This window comes from Oxyura jamaicensis, chromosome 25 (genome assembly GCF_011077185.1).
Source record: "Oxyura jamaicensis isolate SHBP4307 breed ruddy duck chromosome 25, BPBGC_Ojam_1.0, whole genome shotgun sequence".
NCBI classification, from domain to species: Eukaryota; Metazoa; Chordata; class Aves; order Anseriformes; family Anatidae; genus Oxyura; species Oxyura jamaicensis.
In genome coordinates, this window is record NC_048917.1 from 236,674 (window position 1) to 257,309 (window position 20,636).

The window sequence follows — 20,636 nt, forward strand, 5'->3', positions numbered from 1 at the left end:
GGACACGGCAAAGGCAGGTTCCCTCCGGGGAGCCCTGCAGAGGTTTCACCAGAACCAACGGGACGGGGAAGGGGCAGGAGCGAGGCGCCTGATGCTGCCCTGGCTTCCCCTAAACCAGGCCAGAGCTCGCCCTGCGCTGCCTGAGGCGGGTGCAGCTGCAGGAGGATGGAGCAAGCACCCCGGGAAGGCCCGACGGAAAAGGGGAGTCCTGTGCTGAGGCCGTGACCCCAGCAGGCTCCAGGAAGGGCACCCGCAGCCTGGCCACTCCCTGGCCCCGGTGCTTTGGGCTGAGCTCAGCGGCCCCCCCGGTGCCCCCCCAGCCCGTCCTGCTGGTCAGAAGGCGAAGCCCCTCCAGCTGTGAGAGCTGCCCCCCCCCATGCCCCGTGTCTGTAGCTCCGGGTGCCGTTCCCTTGCCCAGCGCACCGGTGTGTAACCTCCGATGTCCTCTGTTTGTTTAGCACTAATTATTTGTCATGTTGATTATTTAGCATTAAAAAAAAAAGAAAATTCTATTTTAAAACGCTGGGTTCCAATGGCCAGGAGGTGCCCAGGGTTGGGGAAGGCCACTGGGCCCCTGAGCTCACGCAGGGGACCACAACCATTGACAGCCCCCCCGCTTCCCCCCCCCCCCCCCCCAGTTTGGGGGGGGCGGGGGGCAGGGGGGGGGGCCGGGCACCGCACGGCCCCGCGGGGGGGGCCGGGGGGGGGGGGGGGGGGAGGACCCCCTTGCGGGGCAGGACCATTGCTCGTCACAGCGGGCTGGAGCAGCAGGCAGCCACTGGAGCCCTTGTGGGGCCGCGTAAGTAACACAGGCACAGCAGGGGTTAAACCACTAAAAGTTTAATTGCATTATTACTACAAGAATAAAGGATACCTGAGAGCCTCTTGCAGTGCCCGTAGTTTTAATGTAGCATAATCAGGTCACAACCCCTAAAAACAAGTGTACAGACGCCCCCCCCGCCCCCACGCTTTAACAGAAGTTGATCTAAAGGCACTGAAGTGCTTGAAAACCAAGATTACAAAGCAATTTGTTTTGTTTCCTTCCTCTAAAACTCGTAGAAACTTTAGGTTCTTCTCTATTATTAAACATCATTTACACGTTCACAGCCCCACGTGCTACAGCTGAGAGGGGTCGGGGAGACGACGATGGAGGAAACGATGATGTGGGCGATGGGGTTGGGGAGGCAAAAAGCCCCCCTGCCAGGAGGGGGGACTGGCCTGGGGGCTGTGGGAACTGCTAATTTATTTTATTTCTCTTCTTTTATTTTTAAAAAGCCCCCCCCCCCCCCTTCTGTGTGTGCCGTTCAATTGAATCCACCTGCAGCAAGGGGGGGGGATTAACCCCCCTCCTTGCACCTGAAACAAAAACAAAACAAACAAAAAAAAACAACAAAAACCAACCCCAGCAAACCATTTTTCCCCACCCCAGAACATAAAAATAAAAACTAAAAAAAAAAAAAGCAACCCAAATCACAACAGTAGTTTTTTGTCACTTTTAGTGTATGATACAACTTTACACAGCGTGTTAGATGTTATTCACAAGGAAATCAGGAGCCCAAAGTTAAGTTACTGAAATAATTACTCACACAAACACCCTACCCCAAGCACAGGCGCTAAACAAACAGAACAAGTAGCAAGTCTCTTTTCTGGCTGTTGTTCTCCTTCCCCGAAGGTCACGGGGTGGGGATGCAGCGGCAGCCCCGCACGGGTGAGCCCCCCCACGGCATTCGGCCGGGTTGGACAGCGGGGCCCAGCTCTGGCGCATGCACAGGACGTGGTTCACCGTGGCCACGGGGAGCTCGGCCACGCCAGGAGCCGCTTGGCTGCGGGCGTTGCGTGGAAGAGGAGCGGCGACCACGGGCGAGCCCCCGCTGCGGGCCGGGCAGTAGCAAAGCCCTCGGTGCTGGGAGAGCAGCACTGGGTGATGGCGTCGCCCTTTGGAAAAGCCAGGCAAAAGCTTTCACCATCAGCGCGTTGGCAGCAGCTTCCCCTCCTCACGGCCCCTTTGCTTGGCAAGCAGCCGCTGCCGGCCCAGAGCCAGGATGGGGCCCAGGGAGAGCCCCGGAACCTCCCCGCGGCTCCGAGGAACAGACTCGGTGCAGTGCTGCTGGGGGAGCCCACGCCACCAGGGCTCGCTCTGAGCTCGTCGAGAGGCTTCTGCTTGCTTGTTTTCCAGTGCTGACTGAACGTAACTCCTCCTCCCCGTGAAAGGCCACAGGCTGGGGCCTCGTGCATGGCCGTCCCTGGGTGCAAAACGAGCACATTGATGCCAGCGCCGCCTCGAGTTAGTGCAAGCGATGGCAAAGAGCAACCTCGCGGGTGAGCGGCGCCGGGACCGAACCACGGAGGGGCCGGGACAGCAGCAGCACCTCTGAGGAAACGGAGAGCGGCCGCAAGTCTGGAATCGGCCTCTCCCCCCCTACTCCCGGCAAGATACAAAATAAGCAACATAGAAAAGGGAAAGGAAAAAAAAAGGTGGATCTTGCTGTGACGTTATTGTCAGCACAGACAGCTCCGTCTGGCGGTGGAGACATCTTCCCCTGGTCCCCAGGTCCTGCCCTGCTCCAGCCCTCCCAGAGGAGCAGCAAACCCCAACACGGCCGCTCCCAGCACAGCTGACCGCAGCTGAGGCTGGCTCTGGGGATGTGGGGAGGTTCCTGGGAAAGAGGGAACAAGAAGAAAGCCACTGAGCTGCAGCACAAGGTCCAGGCGGTGTGAAAGCCGAGATGGGAAGAGGCAGTGACTTGTGATTTGCCACCGCTGGCTCAGGGTGGGGAGATGTCATTCCCTGTCCTTGTCCCTGGGCGAGGAAGGCCACTGTCCTTCCGCACAGATGTGACCAGCTGTGGGGCAGCTGTGGCCCCGCGTGACAACAGAGCAGCAAACAGACCGTTTGGTTTCCCCGGGGGCAGGGTGGCCACCATGGACTCTGCCCCTCATCTGCTCTACAGTAAGGCAGCCGAAATTCTGCCTTCGCCCCGCTCTCGCCCACGGAGCGGGGGTGGGCAAACACTCAGCCGAGCAGGGACGCGGCCGCGCAGATTCAGCGTGCAGGGCACACGGAGTCAGGCTGGATCGCACAAGCCAGCTCTCATCTCTTCACAGCTCCTTCATGCGACCCCGTCTCAAAACGCTGCCCAGGAGGAGGGAGGAAGGTGGCACCCAGGTGGGCTTCCAGCAGCCTCCTCGCAAATTGCTCTGTGCTGATTATATACATGTCTCACACCCCTCCACGGGGGCCCTAGTTTTCAGGGCTTGCATTCTGCCTCGCACGGATGAAGGCCATGCCGTGGGTGCGGAAGTGCGTCTTGAGGTTCAGCTGGCTGTCAAAGCAGCGGCCACACACCTTGCAGGACAGCTTGCCGTCGGCCATGTGCTGGGCACCTCCTTCCAGGGGGCTCCGGGGCCCCGGCTCCTCCATCTCGCCCGCTCCCTTCTTCTTCTTGTGGGTGATGAAGCGGTGGCGGTTGAGGGAGACCTGGGAGGTGAAGCAGAGCCCGCACTCCCGGCACTGGTGGGAGCTCTCGTCAGTCCGGTGCTGGGGAATGTGTTCCTGGAAGTCGGCTGAGCTGCTGGCGAGGTAGCCGCACTTGCGGCACCGGAAGGGCGCCTTGCGGTCACCCTTGGGGTTTTTGGAGGGAGGCGTCGTGCTGTCAGGCTCCTCGCTGCACGAGTCACCCTCGTCCGAGGACAGCTTCCGCTTCCGGCCGGACACCTGGGACAAAGGTTGGGTTCGGTGGGTGCCTGACCCGAGCAGCTCCCCGCAGAACCCCAACCTGCTCAGTAACTCCCCAGCGGGCTCCTCCAGGTACCTGCTCAGATACAGGCTGAACGAGGGGAGTGACTCCACCGCTCTTGGCTGGCCCCAGGAGCTGCGCCCCCGCTGCTAACCCCGGCCAAGGGGATCCCGCAGTCTTTGACCTGCTCTTGCCCCTCACGCCACGTGCCTTCACCCCACGCAGCCTGGGACTGCTCCCAAGCCAGCTCTAAGCAAGACGGGATGTTTTGCATTTTCACAGAATCACAGAACAGTCTAGGTTGGGAGAGACCTCCAAGGTCACCGAGTCCAACCTCTGACCTAACGCTAACAAGTCCTCCATTTTCTCCCTGCACATAGCAAGAGGCTGAGGCAGTGAAGTTCTGCATGGCAGGGAGAGACGGGAGCTAAACAAACCATGCCACGATGCGGCCCGCACCCCTGCGGCAGCCACCGGGCCTCAGCGGGAGGGAGCTGCCAGTCCCGGGCACCGCAGGATGTGTGGAGGCACAAATGACCAGGATCGGGGCTCACGGAGATGCCTTCAACCCTGTCTGAAAACTCCACAAGGCCCCAGCGAGCACCCCCAGCGACCTCGTACCTGCGCAGTGCCAGTCCCTATCCGGGCGATAACGACCTCCTGGCTCTTTGTCTGGTCGGTCACCTTGATCCCGTGTCGCACCTGGATGTGCTTCTCCAGGATGAGCCGGCTGCTGAAGGTCCGCTTGCCCTCTGTGCAGTACCTGCAGGGAGCAGGGAGGCAATGAGGCGATGCTCTGCAGCGAGGAGCCGAGCCCCAGGCGTGCTTCAGCATGACTGAGCACGTGTTGAGCCCTGGCTGCCCTAGGAAAGCTGGGTCCAGCTTCCTGACCCCCCCCAGTTTACTGCTCTAACTGCAAATATTCTCATCTGCTTTCCTCTACGGGGTATACAGCTCTGAGTCCCTCCCTCAGTCCCTCCCTCCCTCCTTCGTTCCATCTGACTTCCAGGACGCTTGTTAAACCCCCATCATGCTACAACTTTATCCTCCCCGTAGCAGCCTGACGGGGAAACCAGGCTCCGCTTTTGAACCAGGTCCCCCCCGCCCCGGATTCAGCCAAACCCAGAAGGTGCCGTGGGTACCGGCAGGGATAGACGCGCTTGATCCCTTCGTGATTCACGCGCACGTGTCTCCGGAGGCTGGGAGCAGAGCAGAACGAACGCTCACACAGGTGGCACGGGAACTTCTTCACCGACTGCAAGAAAGAAAGAGGCAGGTGGGTAGCACACAGGGAGCTGAGACCAGAGAGCCAGGCCCTCCGGTTGCGCAGAGAAGCCAGATGTGGGACCTCAGCACCGCCTCCTCTTTCCTTGCCTATCCCATGGCCGCCCACCGGGGAAACAAATATCTGCTCTCTGCTGTTCTCCCTAGCAGGTAACAGCCCTGCTCCCCCAAGCCTCAGCGAGCAGGCAGGCTCCCGACCAGGTTTGTACGGGGGGAGGAGCACTGCCCACGCTGAGGCAGAGAATGCTCCGGGCCCAGCACGGAGCCTGGGTGCCCTGCCCTCCGGCAGGGCCAGAGCTGGAGCCCCTGGCCTTCTCCTCACCTTGCCATGATCCTTCTTCATGTGAGAGACGTATTCATCACGCTCTGGGAACCAGGAGTGGCAAACCCCGCACGTCCACCCGCTGCCCTTCGACTTGTTGACCGTCTTGCGCTGGAAGCGGCTCCTCTTTGTCTTGCGCAGCTCTGGCGAGCTGGGAGGCTCATCCTCCTCTGTGGAGGACGACGACTCCTCCGAAATCTTGGACACGGGGGTTTCGACAGGTTCCTGCTTTGGTGTGAGCAGGACAGCCGCCTTCTTTGCCAGGTCGTCCTTGGGTTTTTGGGGCTGATGAGTGTTCTGGAAAGCAAAGACAAGAGCGTTGGCAGCTGACCGTGGCCAGGATTTTCCTCCAGCACTGCAGGAAAACCCGCAGAGGCCTCCGGGCCTCCCTCTGCAGATGGACAGGAGGGAATCCTCGGGCCTTGCAGTGACGGGGATGAACTGACAGCCATCCTCCAGCCCCAGGACATCCCAGTAAAAGGCCATTCACCAAATATCAATATCCTGATGAGGGTGTGGGAGCACAGCACGTCGGGGGCTTTGTCCCCCAGGGGACACTCAGTCATGGGCCCAGATCCCCAGGGAAGGTGAGCACGCAGCCCATGCGGTGCCGTCTCCTCCTTCAGCCAACGTGGGGCTGAGGGATTCCCCTCGAGTCCGAAGCGCTGCGGTCATTGGGGTGAAAGAGGGCAGTCAAGAGGCACCAGGAGGTTGTGCGAGGAGCGCTGAGCCTGGCCGCAGCATTACCTTGAGGTGCTCCAGCATGGTGCGCTTCTGGGCAAAGAGCAGCGGGCAGTCCGGACACTTGAAGACGCTGACCCGCTGGTTGAGCAAATGCTGGTCGAAGTGGGAGGAGAGCAGGGGCTTGTGGGTGAAAACCGTGTCGCACATTGCACACTTGTAAATCATTCTGTCGGAGGAAAAGGCCACCGTCAGCACAGCCCAGGTCTGGGTCGAGGGAAACGTGGAGGAAGCCCAGGAGGGTTGAGAGCAGCCCTGGGAGCAGTCCGGCCCACGCCAAGCGATGGGAAAATAAAAGGTGGGGGGGGGGACCCAGCTCTGCACTGCTGCTGAGCGCCTCCCCCAGCGGCCCACCCACCAGGAGCGCTCCTGGGTCTCCCAGCAGGATCTGCCGGGGTGCCAGCCCGAAGGGAACACTTACTTGGACTGCTGGTTGCTGAAGCCAGGGTGCTGCGTGTAAACGTGCGCGTGGGCGCTGGGGGCTGACTTGAACGCCATGGGACAGATGGGGCACTTGTGAAACACCTCGCAGTGCGACGTCTGGATGTGGGACTTGATGGAGTTGACCCCGCCGAACACCACAGCGCAGCTGGGACATCTGCAGGGCGGACGAGAGCGTGAGGCCGGGGGCGGCTGGCACAGGATTCAGCCGTCCCACGGAAAGCAGTGCACGCCGAGGTCCGAACATGAACAGCAAGGAGCAGTCAGAGCGCAAGAGCCCACGCCGGCTGCAGGGCTCCTTCCCGCCTGCCTGCGGGACTTGGTAGGAGCCCCCAAGCCCCAGGAGACACCAGGACCCCACCAGTTCCAGGAGGACGCCAGCTTGGAGCAGCCAGCCCTGCCCATCGCTGCTGGCTCATCAGGAGGAGCTGGAAGAGCCCGTGGGGGTCTGGTGCTGCCGGCTCTGAGGGAGGTCAGAACAGCGGCCAGGAGGAAAATTCCCCTGGGGATACAGGGGGGAAAGCCAAAGAAGGGAGCGAAGCCAGAATTTCATCCTCAGCCCCGCACCCAGCACCAGTGGGGAGGAGGAACGTGGATTTCTGCCCGACCTGCTGAACAGAAACCTGCCTGAGACTGGGGGCCCCCCGCCTGCCCCGGGCCCCTCCCGGTCCCCTCGGCCCCAGCAGAAGGCTGAGCAGAGGCAGAGCCCTACCTGTAGCCCACCCTCCGGGAGAAGTGCAGGCAGGCCTCCTTCAGGTGGGTCTCGAAGTTGGCGAGCAGGAAATTCCCCCCGCACTCGGGGCAGACGTGGGGAGGCCGGTTTTTGTGCATGCGCTGATGGGCGTTGAAGCTGCAGCGGTTGGACATGATCATGGGGCACGTCGTGCAAACCTGCGGGGAGAAGGGCAGAGAGAGTCAGCCTGACGTGCGGGGGGCTTTTCAGCCCTTTCTTTGTGCTGCTGGGGGAAAGAAAGCGTCGGGAACAGACAGCTCGTATGTGGGGCGCTTTTTAGGAGATCATCTGCTTGTGCCAGCTTGCTGGGTGACCGCTGAGCGTGCTTCCCATGCAGACAAGATGCCTTTTCCAGGCTCCTCACGGCAGATGGATCCCAGATGCACCGTGTGCTGAGGTTGGCCTGGCACCAGCCACTTCGCGAGGAGGGAGCGGGGGCTCATTCAAACCAGCTTCCAAACCCACTTCGCGGCCACCTCCAGCTCCACACGAGGGCACAGCCACGGGGGTGCTGGGGGGGGAGGCTGGCAGGGACTCAGGGGAACAGGACGGAGCCTCCGATGGAAGGAGCTGCCCGAAAGATGTGATAACCGGAGCGAAGGCGGGGAGAGGAAGGGAAGGAGCAGGTCCATAAACACGGCAGGGATTTTATAGCCAAGGACAAAGGCTGAGGCAGCAGGAGCAGCCGGCCTTGCCCACACAAGTGCTGCGCCTGGAGGGAGGGGAATGGGACGGGACGGGCCCCAGTCCTGCGGCCGCCTTCGGGTCTGAGCAGGGGCTGCATTGCCGGGAGGGGCGAGGACGGCACAGGAACCGCTGAGGAGGCTGCTGGAAGGGAAAAGCCGCCTGCAAGGAGCCAAAGCATCCACCCCACCACTCCCTGAGAGCTGCCCCATGCTTGGAAGGTGCCCAGAAACCAGAACAGGGACTGCACAAGTGCGGGCTGAGCCGGCTGCCGCAGGCAGCCACCACCCAGTGCCAGCCCCTGCCGCCTCTCCTGCCTCGGGCTGTGATAAAGAACGATGAGAAGAGGCTGGGCTGGCCTGGGGAGGAGTCTGCCCCTGGGTCTGGGGACAGCACAGCCGTGGCTAGGCGGAGGCTTTACCAGAGTTGTGCCCCGTCAGCAACTTCACGTCAAATTCCTGAGCTAAAGCGGTGCCACAGATGGGTGCTCGGAGCTGCCAGCGTCATTCTGCCGCCGTTCCCGGGCAGCTGGCACCCACGGGGAGGCAGGGACGACTTCCCCCCGCCCCCCTGCCCCCAGCAGGGATCGTTGTGCCCTCTCACTGCTTCTGGCGCAGCCCCAGAGATCCAGAGGATGTCCTGGCATCGCTGCATCCCTCACACAGCTCAAGCCCTCTGCTGACAGCAGGGTTAGGATAGGGGATGGGAACAGGGAATCCTCCCTGTTAAGAGGACGCTTCCCGTGCCCCAGAAACGCTCCAAGGCGCCCCAGCTGCCTGCAGACGGGACGTAAAGGTCTGGCAGTGAAGCAGGCGCACAAGCACGTGAGGCTCGGTGACCTTCAAACAGAAAGCAGAGCTCCAGAACAGCAGGGCTGCGTTCGAGCAGCGTCCCGGCTACAGCAGCAGCGCTTCAACGTAAACAGAGGCACCGGGAAACAGCAAATCCCTCCCGGGCAAAGGAAGCCGGCGGACAGAAGGGGAGGTGAGGAGGACCGGGGTGCTGTCGTGCCCAGGTGGGACGGCAGGGCTCCTTCGGGGGCCTGTGCTCTCCGCTTGCCTTTCAGAGGTCACCTCTCTGCAGCATTTATGGCTGCTGCCTGCCCAAACCAGGATGTCTTGGCAACAACAGGAAGCGCACATCTCAGGGGCAGCTCTCGAAGCAGGAGAAAAAACACACACCCTGCTTTCCCCAGGCTCCATTTGTGCTTCAAGGCAACGGAAAGAGGAAGCAGCGGCCACGGCTGTGACATGGCTGCGCAGGGGCTGCCCGGCAGGCAGGGCACTGCTCTCCTCCCCGCGCCCCCGGGCAGCGATACCACCTGCCAGCCACCCCTCCGATTCTGGGCAGGGCCTGGATCCTGGCCCTCACGTTTTCCTTCCTGCCTGCTTTTCCCTGCAGGCACGCAGGGGCAGAGCTGCTCAGATGGCAGCTGGAGAGCCCTGCCCCGCTGCCCGGTGCTGTCCAGGGCCCGTTGCAGCAGGCCGTAACATCCAGCCCGCTGCTGCCCTCCCACAGAGCGCCTGCACAGCCAGCGCCGGGGGCTGCCGCTCCTCTGCTTCCTCCTCCAGCCCTGCACAGCAGCCATCGGCAAGGCAGGCCGGCGAACACGGGCGCAAGAAATACGTTTGCCCCAAGAGCTGCCCCACAACAACCTGGTGGTTTCTCCAGCTGTTGCTCCCAGGCTGGCCACCCCTGAGCCACACGGCAGCGAGGCCGCAGTGGCAGGAGGCAGCCTTGGGCCCCTCACACCCACGTACCGTGCTGCTGGTGGTCCCCGTGGTCACCGCCTGCTGGAAATGCGCGGCCAGCCCGGCCTTGTCTTTGCACTGCTCTTTGCACTCCAGGCACCTGAAGCAGCTGTAGTTGGTCTGCTCCAAGCCGCTGCTCAGAGGCAGGATGGGGAGCTCCGGAGCCCCGTTGGCCGCGGCCAAGGCGTCCTGAGCCACGCCGGCCACTTTGCCAGCAGGGAAGGAGGTGACTGAGACCAGTGGGGTGATGTCCGGCTGCCCGATCATCTGATCCAAAGCGATGGGCCTCATGACCAGGTGGGAGCACTGCATCACCAGCCCTTTGTCCTTGTGCTCCCGGGCGTGCAGGAGCAAACTGCACTTGTTGAAGAACACGAGGCGCTTGGTGCAGTGGTTGCAGGTTACCTCGATGCGCATGCTTCGCCGGTCGTAGTGGCGAGCCAAGCTCTTCTCCAGGGCGAAGGAGTCCCCGCACTCCAGGCAGCGGTAACCAAACGGAGGCAGCGTGAGGCTCGCATCGGCCGGGGGGTTCAGGTTGGGTTTGTAGGTTGGCAAGAGGTTTTTACTGTTGAGGATCTTGTTAAAGGCTTCCACGAGGCTGGACTGGCTCCTGGAAATGACCGTGCCCGCGATGGTGGGGGAAGGTTTCTGCGGCTGCACCATCACGACGGTGGTGCCGTTGACCTTCTGGTTGGCCGTGGTGGTGATGGTGGTGGTCTGCGTCACCGTGCTGACGTTGGTCCGCGTGTCGGCTTTGGGCAGGGTCTGCGGCACCAGGTTGATGATGTTCTTGGCCACGGCTTTGCCCGTCTTGGACGGCAGCACCACGGATTTCTGCTGCGCGACGCTGGCAGCGATCAGCATGGCACTGCTGGCGTTCTGGATGGTGGAGACCGGCAGGACGGTCCCTTTGATCTTGGTGCCGTTGCCAAGCTGAACGCTGACAATTTTGGGCCCCTCGATGGTTTTCAAGGGGCTGGAGAGATCCATCTTCTCCTTGGGCACCTCCAGCACGATCCCATCCTCTTTCTCTGCTGAACCCGAAAAGCTGATCCCCTCAAGAGAGGGCTCCTGAGAGCTCTGCTCAGCCGTCCCCTTGGTGGAGCCTGGCTCTGAATCCGATGAGACCCGGGTCACCGTCCGGGTGATGCTGCCACAAGACGTTTTGATGGTTTTAATCCGCACTTTCAGCGGCCGCGAGGAATTGGAAGAAGGGGAATCGTTGTTGTTGTCGTCTTCTTCCTCCTCTTCCTCAGCACTAGACATACTCTGTGGACTTCCCATCGCCTTCTCCAGAGCCTCCTGCTCTTCCTTGAGGGCGATGTCATCCAGCTGCTTCGGAGAGGGTGGCAGTCTGGGGCTCTGCACCATGGGTGACGAAGGCTTGAAGAACGGCTCCCGGGGGCTGGTGGGCGAGCGCTTCACTTCAGGGAGGTTGCTGGTGCTGCTGTCCAGGTTTGGGTCGGAACCGGGCCACGATGCAATGGGAGAATCACCTGTGGAGTAGCGAACAGTGACGGATTTCAAGTGCTCCAAGGGACTGTCACCCAAGGCTGCGGCCAAACCCTTTGGGCTGGCTTCGCGGCCCACCTCCTCTGAGTCAGACTCCTCCTTTTTGATGCAGGGAACAGAAGGAGGGGACCCGTTTGCACCCCCTGCCTGGCTGGTTTCAAAGGGCTGCGGGAAAGCCGGGGGCAGGTTCTCCGTGCTCTCTCCCATGGGCTCTTTGCAGTCCAGCGATGGGGTGGGCGACGGGGAGAGGGACGGCACGGCGAGGGACTTCTCCTTTGGCTTGCACTCCCGAGGTCTGTCGATCAGGTTGGCAGCGTTGTCTTCATTGGGATCAGGACTAAAATGGGAGAAGATGTCCAGGGCTTTGGGACCTTTTTCTTTCCCCCAGCACTCCCCGTTGGAGGATGCCACAGCTTCCACGGACCTGGAGGTGGGGGACCTGGGCATCTCGGCGGCCCCAAAGCCATTCTGCAGCAAGCGGGGGCCGATGACGTGCCCGTCTTTACTGCGCCCATCCAGGGCGTCGAGCTGCTCGGGGCAGACGGTGTTCTTCACGATCACGCTGACCGCGGTGATGTCCGTATGGGGGAGGACGTGGTCAGGGGGCCCCGGCTCCCCAGGGACCTGCTTGATGTGAGCGTCGGCCTCCTCATGGCTGGAGTGAATGGCCTCGTTCGTGTCGATGTCGGGAATGTCAAAAGCTGCCAGCAGGTCGTCGAAATCTGGAGTTTTCATGTCACCCATGGTGGGGACTACGGCAGAGTCTGTAAGAGAGGGAGGAGAGGAGCATTAGCACCACGACCCCCAGCACGCAGAAGAAGCCATCAACGCGCCCGCGTGCCGTGACCCCACTCGTGCAGGGCTCTCCCGAGCACCACGAGCTCACCAGGCGGCAGAGAGCCGCTGCTCTGCAACAAAGCCAAACGAGGATGGGAACCTGCTTCTTCCTGCCTTACCCCACACCAGCCACAAAATCCCCGTGCCTCCTTCCCTTTGAACCCCAGCCCTGAAGCCCTGGGGCAAATCACGGCACTCCTCTGCCTTTCCTGCTTTGTCTGCTTCGCATCTTTTGATCCCCAGCCCCGAGGACAGGGTTCAAAAGGATCCCAGCGTCCTGGGAGAGTCTGAGCACCAGGGAGGCCGACCGGCAAAGGCAGCGCTGCCCCGAGGCCGGAGCCATCCCTGGCTCGCAGTGAGTCACCGCACGGGGCTGCGGAAGGGGACGAGGCCCCTCAGGAGCTGTCCTCGCCCCACAGCGGCGAGCCCTCCCCAGGCCGCTCCGGAGGCTGTGCAGGAGGAAGGAGCCGGGCGGTGCCAAGGCTCACGCAGGAGGCCTCAAACACGCGGCTGGGGAGCAGAGGATGAAGAGGAGGAGGCTGAGAGGAGACGTGGCGACAGGTTGCCAAACATGGCTGCAGCACAGACAAAGGGAATAATGTTCCTCCTGCCCCCAGGGGCCGGGTAAGAAATCCCAGGATTAAACTGCAGACAGGGGATGTGGCTTAGACAGGAAGGGCTCTGACCTACAGCGGTAACCGTGGGCACGAGGACGGGGGCTGAGGATGCTCCCGGGGGTGGCACCACGGCCATGCCCACAGGAGGCGGCCGCTTACCCCGACCATCAATGAGCAAAGCAAAAAAACAAAACCGAAGCCTTCATCTCAAAGGCTGTCGGAGGTAGAAGCAAACGCAGCCACCACAGCCAATTCCTGTGTCCTGCACCGCAGCCGGGCCCTGTGGACGGACGGGGACGGTGCGCGGCCTCCCGAATCAATCTGCCTTTTGAGAGGGATTTTTCTGGGAGGGATTCTGTCCCGGGAAGCTGGGCTCAGCCCAAGCCCAGCAGCCCCAGAGGATAAGCGCAGGCTGTGCCCTGCTCCCGGAGGCGTGCGGGGACACCAGCCCCTGCAGCCCGGTGCTGGAAGCCCTCGACCTTTGTGCCGGAACGGAGTCTCTGTTCCGAAACCTGCCGAAGCACCGACAGGCGCAACACCCGCCGCGTTTGTCTCGGCAGATTAGCCACGGCATCCTCCCAGCTGGTGGCACACCACGGGCACCTCCAGCTGTCAGATCTTCGGACCGTGTCATCCGTCACCTCGTCCTACGGGCTGCGGTGGCGGCGAGCAGCTCCGCGTGCCCACGGCTGGACACCACGCTACGAACACGCAGCTGCCACGGGAGGTGCCTCAGGGACACAAACACGCGTCCCTTCCAGAGCCGCCTCCGTCCTGCCCGCTCGCCGATGAGAAGCGGGGGGCACGCGTGGATGGATCCTCAGCACCTTGGCTCTCGCCAGGCGGACGGCAGCGCTAACGAAGCTGCTTCCTGATGATCTCTCGTATCTCATCAGGGATGAACGTGAGCTGCAGCCTTCCAGAGCGCCTCATCTCCAACACGAACCCGTCTGAGCCTCCTTGGAGAGGTCTCTCCCTGGAGACCACAACGCCTTGCCCCCAGTACAGGCGGCTCAGTGCTTCCCCTCGCCTCGCCGGGCTGTGACGCCGAGCAGGAGGCGAGGCTCCAGCTCCCCGCTGGCCGCAGGAAGGATTTTGCTGACGGCTGCAGCCCGGCAGCACAGCGTCCCCGGGAGCGAGCGCGGTGTCACAGGCCAGGAGAGCGTTCCTGCGCTGCGCCTGCGCCGCTCGGGGGAAGGAGCAGGCTCGCGTCCTCGCAGGAGCGAGTCAGCTTCCATGGCGATCAGAGACCCGGCGGTGTCCACGACGGCCAAACGCTCCCGTTGCAAACCCCTCCGTCCTGCGGCGTTTTTCCTTTCCCAAACCGGAGGCAGACGGAAGGAATAAGCAGAGCTGGTGCCCGTTGCGCTCCTGTCAGCATCTGGCCTCGGAGGAGCCCAGCCTGGGTCTCCCCAGAGCACGCGACAGCGATCGCAGCTCTCCTGGGCCCGTATCTGAAGCAGAAACGAGCTCGCAGCAGAACAGCCGGGAGAGACCAGCACCAGCACCAGGCTCCCAAGCCGCCGGCAGCAACCCCTGGCAGGCCACAGCAGCCCTCAGGGCCACAGCAGCACCGCCCCAGGCACCGGGGGCTGGCCTGAGGCACGCCAGGGACGCCGCAGCACCGGCCTCGCCAGCCCCCCAGCACCGGGGCCGTCGTTCCCATGGGAAGGTTGTTCTGGCGGGGGGAAACACACGGGGCTGAGGTCTCCAAGAGCATCTGATGGTGCTTCTTTCTCTCCCCGCAATCACCTGATTTTTAACCAAACCTCCGACTCCCCTTGGGGATGGAATCACCTTCAGGGAAGAGACAGCACTACAGAAGAGCAGATAACCTCGCCCCCAGGCAGCAAAATCAGCCCTGGCTGCCCGCTGCCCTGACTGCCGGCGCGTCCCACCCCCGGCTAGGGCCCGCTGGTCTCTGTGCCCCCAGCGCCTCTCGCCAGCCGTGGCTTTGGTGACGCTGGCTCACCTCTGCAAGATTTCACCACCTGCACCCCACCTTGCACGGCCCCCGCGCGGTTCGGCGAGGAAACCGACGTCTCGTGCAGGACTCCAGCCACGACCTCGGGGAGAAGCCTCGGGGAGAGGAGCAGAAGGAGAAGCACCGGGGCTCACAGTCCTGCGGCGGGGGAAGGAGCGAACGCCACGCTCCTGTTCCAGCGCTGCCATCTGGTTCTGCGGCGCAGGAGCTCTGCTGAGAGCGGCGTGACGACCGCAGGGATGGTTGGTTTTCAGGCGACTTCTCTAATCACCATGCAGCAGGACGCCAATGTTCACGGCTCAGCGCTGAGAGGGAGGCTGCTGCACTGGAAAAGGTTCCCCAGAAGCAAAGAGGAGGGGGATCCTCCCCCACCCAACGCGCAGGGGAACGGCTCCATCCTCAAAGCGCCGAGCTCCATCCCCCTGTGCCGAGCCTGGGGACGACGGCAGGTCCTTGAGGCTTGACCCTGGCTCCCTGCAGTGCCGGGGACAGCCGAGAGCAGCCCGGGGGAGCCCAGCACCGAGCCCCGTGGTGGGGCAGGATGGGAGGCGTAGGGCAGGCCCCGCTCCAGCCCCGCCGAGCTCAGCCCCGCCGCCAAGGCGCTGCCTGGCCTCACGGCCGCTCCTCTCTGCAGCTGAGGGGAACGAGCTCCCTGCGTGCTGGCACACAGAAGCTGGCCGGTGCTCGGCCCGGCGGCGCGCTTCCACCCCGGGCTGGTGCCCCTGCTCTGCTGCGAGTGGGGCCGTCGCCATCAGGGGCTCCGGCAGGGAGAGGAGAGAACAAACCTTCAGCCCCCGACTTCTCTGGGCTCACAGATTGTTTTTAAACACATTACTGTTAATTTAATCGGTTCATTAAATAAATTAGCTGATCGTACTTGCTTACTTTCCTTAGACCGCTCCCTTCCCAGCGCCCCCATAAAAATCGTCACGCCTTTGGCGCCTCTGCACCCCCAACGCCGGCCTCAGCCACGTGTGCCCTCCTTTTAGCACCCCTGTTTTTAAAAACAAAACCCGTTTGGGGGTTTGGCTCAATCCATTTGAACCCAGTTTTTACGAAGCTCACAGCTCTGGGACGGGAATGAAGCGCCTGGGGAGCTGTTGAGGGCTGCCCCCTCCCCGAGACGGCTGCCCACCCAGCGGGAGCCCCTGCACAGGACCCCTCGCCCCAGGACCCCTCCGTGCCCGCTGCCAACGGGAAGGTCCCTGCCCCACAAGCGTTGTTCTTGGAAACCCCAAGCCTAAGATCCCCCCTTGGGCCCTCTCCCTGCTCCCCGGCTGTAACTCCTAGCAAAAAGGAGGCACCAGAGGGGGGCAGAGCCCAGCTCCGTCTCCACCCCTGCTGCGCCGACACGGGGAGTTATTCCGGTAGCTCAAAACACAACTGCTTTCTTAGGCAAAAGAACTCGTTTTCAAAGGCGCTGGTGGAAGGGAGGGGTATTTTTAACCGTCCCACCTGGCCAGGGACAGGGCTAACACACGCAGGCACCTGCCCCCCCCAGGGGAGCAGCGATCGGAGCCGCCAGGGCCCCGCCACAGCCATGGCTGGCAGGGCTGGTCCCGGCCGCCTGGTTCCACGGCTCGGGAAACCGAGGCACGGGAGAAAGAAACGGGCTCATAGGAGACAACGGATCCTGTCCCTCCCTGAAAACCCCTTTGCCGCGACGTGAGCCCTGGTGAACACGCACCGCCGGCCCCGCAGCGCTCCCCACCCGCAGCCACCACGCCGCTGCCGAGCCACGCGACCAGCAAGGAGGCGAGTCGGCACCAGAGCCGCCGGGAGACCCAAAGCCCCGGCAGGAGGAGGAAGCCGGGCAGGCCCCGGGCGTGAAACCAGCACGCTCCTTGAACCCCCCCCTTCTGCCCCATCCCCTGTGCCCCCCAGCCCTGACCCCTCAACTCCCAAGGTGGGAATGCCAAGGAGCACCTCGCTACCGGAGGCTCTGATGGAATCCCCAGCGTCGCCGTGCTAAACCCGGCCCTGCTCCCAGCGGGGGCACAAGAGGCCCTGGTGACAGGGCAGCCCCCGCCCGCTCCGTGCGCAGCGAGAACCCGGCACTGCGAGCAGAAGCAAGGCACGGGGCTGCCCTGGGGCTTTCGCTTTCAGGCTGCAGGTTTTTGGTTAGCCCGCTCACCAAACCTGGCTGCCCAGCGGGCGCGGTGCTTGCCGGGCAGATGTGCCCCGTACGCGGTGCTCGGCACCAAAGGTGCACGAACCGGGGGCCAGCCCGGCTCCACGCTTACCGAGGGCGGCACGGGCACCCGGGCGGTGAGCGGCTCCGGCCTCGCCGCCGTGGGGCCGCATCTCGGCCGCCCTCTGGCAGGAAGAGGAAGCCAGGGGCTGGTGACGCCGTGCTGCGAGGCGCAGCTCTCGGAGAGGCCCCACGGGGCTGCGGGTGCAGCCTTGGCCCTGTGCAGGGCTCTCCGGTCCGGCACCGCAGGACCTGGGGCCTCGCACCGGCCTGCAGGGCCCCAAATTCCCCCCAGCTGTGCCTGCAAACTCCTCTCCTAACGGCGTCCGCGGGCGGAGGTCAGTAACGAGGAGCCTGGGCCGAGCTACAGGGAGCAGATCCTCACCGTTCCGGAGCCAGCGCCGCACCTGCTGTGTGCCGGCAGCCTCGCGGCCGCTCAGCGCCCAGCAGACACGGACGGGCATTCCCCACCGTCGGGGTCGGCCCCCAGCAGAGGAAGGCCCAACCCGGGCCCAAACGCGCTGACGCCAAGCTCGCTCTAACTGCTGCCCAGCGGCCCAGCCCAGTCCCGCCTGCCTGGGCCGGCCAAGGGCGAGCAGCAGGAGCCCGCAGGAGCTGGAGAGGCCGGCAGCTGCGGTGAGGACGCTGGGAGCCGCTCATCGGGCAGCTCTGGGGCTCGTTTGCTTATTCAGCCTACCGCTACAAGAGAAGATGTAAAGAGTTAAAGCCAATCCAAAGCTGTCTCCAGCAACCAAGGCTCCTTTAGGAGCAGAGCTCCTTCCTCCTCGCCCCGCTCGCTGCTCTCCTCTGCCCCAGCCCCTCCTGCTAACGCCGCCTTCGGAGGATCCTGCCCCCGCCTGCACCACCCGCAGCACTCGCGGGGGTTTTGAGATCTGCTTTCGGCCCCGAGCCTTATCCACGACCCCGCAGCTCTGCCAAGAGGCGGCTCGGCACGGCAGGGGCGCCGGGGGCTTCGTGCTCATCCCCGCCACGAGGCTGCCCCAAGCTCGCTGCCCCCGAGCCCCCGGGCTGCCTGCGGGAGCAGCCCCGACGCCGGGCGCCCCGAAGGGCCCAGAACAAAAGCCCGAACGCCAGGACCGTGCCAAGGGCTCGCGATTTTTACAGGCTCTTTTTCCTGTTTCCCTCCCCGACCCTCGCCAGGGCTTCGCTTCCCGTGGGCCCGCTGTCGCCGAGACCGCCGGACGCACCGCCAGCACCCTCCGCCGCCCGCCTGCCGAGCGAAGCCGTGCGGGGGGGGCCCCCCCCCCCCCCCCCCCCGCCCCGCGCCGCCCCCGTCCACGCGCGCGGGGCCGTGGCCCTGCCTGCCTGCGTCCGAGGCCAGCGGGAGCGCCGAGCCGCGGCACCACGTGACGGCAGGATTAGCTTCCGAGGCACGGAGGAAACCTTTGACAAAGCCTGTCCCCGTGCCACCGCTCCCCAGGCCTCGACCGCTGGCCTCCCGCGGGCCGCCAGCACCGGGAGAGCCCCGGAGAAAACGCGTCACCGGCGGGCTCGTCGCGAAGGAAGCGGGAGCAGGCTCACCTGGAGCCAGGAGCCAGCCACAACTCGGCCTCCGCGGCCCTCCCGGGGCTGCCGGAGCCGTTTTGGAACAGCTGCCCCGTTCCGAAGGCCCGGCCTTTGTGCGGAGCCGATGCCGGGGACAGCGGCTGCTCCCCGCGAGCCCAACAAGCGCCAGCAGCACGGGGCGAACCCCGAGAGCAGCAAGCTGGCGGCACCTCAGGTGGCTTTGCTCTGTTTCAGTGCCTCCATCCACAGCCCCGTACCTGGCGGGGAGGAGGCGGCAAAGCCCCCGGCAGCCCCGCTCGGGGTTATTCCAGCAGCAGGCAGCACCCTCCCCTTCCCCTTCCCCCCCCCGGCGCTGCGCTCCCAGCGAGCGGCCAGCACCGAGGGGAGGGGGATCGGCAGCACCGGCCCCGGCAGCCCCTCGCGTCCCCCCTGCCCCAGCCGCCAAAGCAGGGGGCAGAATGCCGCCCGGATGCCGCGGGTGAGAGGCGCTGCGGGTACAGGGCAGGCGCACGCGCGCTCGGGGCTGGAAGGGGCAGCTCTGGTTGCCCCAGTTGGTGCGAGCAGCGGGGGCGTTGAGCGGGGGCGCTGCGCACGGAGCGGCTCCGGGCAGATGCTGCGGGTTTCTGGCTGCAGCACAGGCGGTGCCCAGCGCTCAGCCTCCGTCTCCTCGGGGCCGGGGGCGCCCCGACACAAAAACCTGCCCGAGAGCGGCCGGACGGCGAGCGGCCCCCCCAGTGCCTCAGCGTGAGGTTGGCGCACAAAGACGAGGTGAAACCGAGCCGATACTTCCCGGGTGACCCAGAGCTGTGGAATTTTACCGTCCAAAGCGAGCCAAGGCCAAAGAGGAAACAAGATTTCGGAGATGAAAGAATTTTAGGAGATATTATTAGGCTGGCAGGCAGCTATTGGTGAGTCCCCCAGAAGGACAGCGTGCTCGCGAAGCGCAGGGCGAGCTGCCTGGCGGGAGCCGCACAGCCTGCAGGAGTCACTCCCAGGACCTGGTTTTCCTCTCCCCCTCCAAACATTTCCCTCTCTCGCGAGGCCTGGCGCGCAGGTACCATCCTAACGAGATCGCGCTCCTAACGAAGTTGGGCTTTTGCCCCTCCTCCCTGCTACACGGGAGGAAAGCGAGGCACAGAGCAGTCCGGGCTGCTCCCAGCTCCGGCACGGCCCCGCTCCTTCCCCGGGGCTCCCACCCCAACGAGGTCCCGTACCCGCTGTGGCTGCCCCCGTGCCCTCACCGGCACGGCAGCGCCCGGCAGACCGCCCCGGCGTGCAGCCTGGTGCCCGACCGGTTCCCCACCTTCCACCCTCGGTAGCTGCCCTCGCTGCTTTCCAGAACCGTAATTAGTTTCGCTCATGTAAAAGCCCGAAGGGCCTCAGCCAGGCTTGGGAAGAGGTCACAGATCAGGAAGGAAACAAAGGTTCCACCAGGAACGGCTCCCGCGCGCCAGAAGCCTTTAACCTGGGGATCCAGGGCCACGGGATTCCATCTCCCACGGCCCCTTTCCTCCTCCCCCGGGGAACAAAACGTGCCCCCGCGGGAGGATGAAGGAACCAGGCAGAGGAGAAGCAGCGAGGCGGTGGGGGGCCGAGCAGGCGCTGCGACCCGAGGCTGATGGGATTTCCAAACGGGATTTCTCCGTGCCCACCCCGCTCCGACAGCATCCGCGGCGCAAACCCGCACAGCCCCCGGCCCCCCGCAGCCCCCGGCCCCCGGCAGCCCCCGGCCCCCCAGCACAAGGGAGCTCTCCCCCTGCCTCCCCGCCTCCGGGGGATTTGCCCACCCAGGAGCCCTTGGGCAGCACTTGGCAGACGCAGCCCCTCTGCGTTCCCAGGGGGGCGGTGGCCGCTGTGCCGGTACCGGAGGCTCCCGATGGAGGGAGAGGAGGAGAAGAGGAACGGGGGGGCCAGGGGGGGCTCGGGTTTCACACGGAGCAGAGGGCGCGCAGGGGAGGACAGGGAAGGAGGCTGGAAGGCGACAGACCGGCTCCCAGCACGACATCACCAGGCCGGGGCTCAGCAGGGACACGGCGGCAGCGGGAGGGGAGGGCCGGGGGGGGGGGGGGGGGGGGGGGGGGGGGGGGAAAAAAAACAAAAAAAAGCGCCCCCCCCCCCCCCGCCCCCCCCCGGGCCCCCGGGCGGTCCGGAGGGCTGCAGCGGGCACGGGCGGCGGGGCGTGCTGGTGGGGCTGTGGGGTCCTGGGGTTCTGCCGCCGTGGCCCCCCCGGCCCCCCCAGCGCCGCGACCCCAACGCTCGGCACCCGGCTGCTGCC

General features: G+C 64.3%; 1 protein-coding gene across 4 annotated transcripts in view; it reads right to left on the bottom strand.

Annotated features, from left to right (window-relative positions):
* Positions 1–824: 824 nt before the first annotated feature.
* ZNF687 (zinc finger protein 687) overlaps positions 825–20,636 on the bottom strand; it is a 25,641-nt gene continuing 5,829 nt past the window's right edge. The window contains exons 1-9 of one of the 4 annotated variants that reach the window (XM_035346478.1): positions 17,571–17,589; positions 9,703–11,972; positions 7,238–7,416; positions 6,506–6,682; positions 6,091–6,253; positions 5,344–5,640; positions 4,880–4,992; positions 4,359–4,500; positions 825–3,715 (exon numbers count right to left, since the gene is read on the bottom strand). In XM_035346478.1, coding sequence (XP_035202369.1) covers positions 3,242–3,715; positions 4,359–4,500; positions 4,880–4,992; positions 5,344–5,640; positions 6,091–6,253; positions 6,506–6,682; positions 7,238–7,416; positions 9,703–11,949 — 3,792 coding nt within the window. In that variant the 5' untranslated portion in view covers positions 11,950–11,972; positions 17,571–17,589 and the 3' untranslated portion in view covers positions 825–3,241. Of the gene's footprint in view, positions 3,716–4,358; positions 4,501–4,879; positions 4,993–5,343; positions 5,641–6,090; positions 6,254–6,505; positions 6,683–7,237; positions 7,417–9,702; positions 11,973–17,570; positions 17,590–20,636 lie in introns of those variants that run through there. The other 3 variants (XM_035346479.1, XM_035346476.1, XM_035346477.1) reach the window with 3 other exon arrangements.